Source organism: Schistocerca gregaria, chromosome 1 (assembly GCF_023897955.1).
Source record: "Schistocerca gregaria isolate iqSchGreg1 chromosome 1, iqSchGreg1.2, whole genome shotgun sequence".
NCBI lineage: Eukaryota > Metazoa > Arthropoda > Insecta > Orthoptera > Acrididae > Schistocerca > Schistocerca gregaria.
Window position 1 is genome coordinate 654,171,483 of NC_064920.1, and position 2,690 is coordinate 654,174,172.

General features: G+C 32.9%; 1 protein-coding gene across 5 annotated transcripts in view; it reads left to right on the top strand.

Annotated features, from left to right (window-relative positions):
• LOC126361330 (SAFB-like transcription modulator) overlaps positions 1 to 2,451 on the top strand; it is a 136,528-nt gene extending 134,077 nt beyond the window's left edge. For all 5 annotated transcript variants that reach the window (XM_050007782.1, XM_050007784.1, XM_050007785.1 and 2 more), the window contains 2 exons: positions 1,710 to 1,889; positions 1,982 to 2,451. In XM_050007782.1, the coding sequence (XP_049863739.1) occupies positions 1,710 to 1,889; positions 1,982 to 2,055 (254 nt within the window). In that variant the 3' untranslated portion in view covers positions 2,056 to 2,451. The remainder of the gene's footprint in view (positions 1 to 1,709; positions 1,890 to 1,981) is intronic.
• The last annotated feature ends 239 nt before the right edge of the window (positions 2,452 to 2,690 follow it).

Genomic DNA, 2,690 nt, shown 5'->3' on the forward strand with positions numbered 1-2,690 from the left:
TATTAAAGAACTGGAAATTAAAGCCCTAAGGGATTGAAATAGGCTCACACTGATTCACTTACTCATCATCTCCTAGGCCAAACCGCAAAGGATAGAAACTTAAAGTTTGAAGAGGGTGTAGATCTTGTACTGTAGACAGTGTTTAAGAAGGAATTGTCTGAAATTTCACTCCTACGTTGGGTGAAATATGGGATGAAAGACTTTTTGAAAGTAAGTCACTATTGGCGGAATTTTGAAGCTTTATCTATGAAAACCGTTTTCTCAGTCAGAAAATAAAAAAAGTTTCTGTATTTTTTGAAATTCAGCCACTAAGGGGATAAAGTAGTGGGTGAAAGGTTTTTTAATAAATAATTACTAAATAACTACTAAAAGTTTTTAAGGTGACATCTATAACAACTTAGTATTAAGTCATAAATAAAAAAATGTGATAAAGACTGTCATCCTAATACTACGTTAATTTATATTACTCGCTGTTAATCCATAACCATGTTGTCCAAACATCTATAACAACTGGTATTTGACTTGTTAGTTAGAAATAAAAAGACAAAAAAAATGTGTTTCAGTGTTCTGGAAATTTGGTGCTTGAGGTAATGCAGTAGGGAAAAGAAATTTAAAAAAATATTTTATTACATTAAAAAGAATTAAATCTGAATTTATGAAAATTGGTATTTTACTTCTTGCTTGGACATAAAAAAATATTTGTTAGTGGATGAAAGCTGCTATGGAAATGTGTCCACAAGAACACAAAAGGCATGATGGTTAACAAAAACTTTGCACTCCAGTCATTGGATGATCACATAATGGCCCAGACTTTAGCTTGGGTAGTGTTGCAGATGGTGTAGTGGGTTTAATTTGTTGCACGTGGTGTATTTGGATTAATTGAAAATAATCTGTATGCCTTTGGGAGAAGTCTGAGAAAATCGTGCTGTTTAGCATGCCAGTGACTGCGGTGTTACTATCATCTTCTCACAAAGTGGTCCACAAAGTCTCTCAGAAACTTTAAAAAGTAGTGCTAGTGAACTAACTGACCAATTCAGATAATCTTGTTTGACATCAGTATTGTATCTAGCTGTTGTATTCTGTGCACAATGGAAAGATTGATCCAATTGATCCTGAAATTCACCTATCTTATGATGTAGCACAGCTGCATTTATCAGGGCATGTGAAGTAACTAAGCAGTCAGTGTTAGAGTTCTGAAAAATCATTATCAGTTACACCAAGAACCTCTGCAGGAAACAGAAACAGGAGTATGCTTTATGAATATATTAACTAACAAATATTTTATACAGTATTTTTTCTACATGAATAATGATAGTTATAACTGATTCCTTTGTTGACCATATAAAGAAAGAAAAAAAAATTAAGTGAACAGATATGGACAAGTAATTCCAGTTGCCAGCCTTGAAATGTGTCAGATCAGATAAGCTTGCAGTTCAAGGATTAATTAAAAAATTTTTGGACTATCTTAAAACTGGACACACATGGTATATGATATGTTTTTAATACAAACAATACTCTGAAAGTTATTCGTCCACAGCTCTTGTTAATGATCCCACAGGCTATTGTGTGTTAGTGCTGGTGTCCCCTCCCCCTCTCCCCAGCCCATAGTGTTTTCCATTAGTGAATTGCTTTATTGGTTTACCCATTCCATTAATTAGGTCTTATTGCATTATATGACTCAAAATTTTGCTACGTCTTTCTAATTACAGATTCTCAGAGCTTCAAGAAACCAACTACTCTTGATTACATTCCACTGAAGAGCAGTGCTTCAACAAAATTTGGTATCATGTCCTATGATAAAGTGGTAAATGTTTCTAAGTCAGCAGCTCAGAAAGCAGCTGAATTCCGCCAGAACATGATGTTTGGAAATCGCCATAAGAGAGAACCTGGTAAGAAACGTTTTATTAAAAGTGAGTCATTGTAAGACAGTGTCTTATTTAAAAATATATTTACTTGGACTATGTTATATTGCTTGTTTCAGCAAATTCAGGCCTGATTTATCAACAGAAAATAAAGGCATCTGGGAAAGATGTTTTTGCACGGAAGAAATTCTGACTTCGTACACAGTTTTCTGTTTCTGTACACAGGGAACATATATTTGAATCTATCTGTAAAAAAAAAAGTAAGATTTTACATGGGCTTACATAAATAGTGAATGCATCACTTGGAAACATGTTGCTAAGGGTACCTAGTTCAAGTACCTTGTATGATAGTGTTGCTGCTCTTGTTTATAATGTAGAATTTAAAAATGTTGCTCGTCTGAAAGACTAAAATATTGTTTTGTATCATATGTATAGCGTTAATATTTTAAAATTCATTTTGGTTATAATAAATGTTTTACCTTGTTATGTGTGGTTTCTTTCTCTCATGAATCAGGACTATTGAGAGGTTGTAATGGACTTGTACTGTTGTTAGTGTATTAAAAAGCAGTAATAAATGAGATACACAATCTCCTGTTTGTTTTCCTTAAGTAAATATAGTTAAAGGACAGATTACCATCTTTTGACTTAGAATATAACTGATAATGATTGCAATTTTATCAGAAGGAAAATTTACTTGTGATAATTATATCATTACAAGAAAACTATGGCTGGCCAGTACTTACCTTAAAGAGGCAGAATTCTACATACCTACAATAGAGACACAATAAAGTAAAAAAAAAAAAAAGAACTATGCTAGCTTTTGGAACT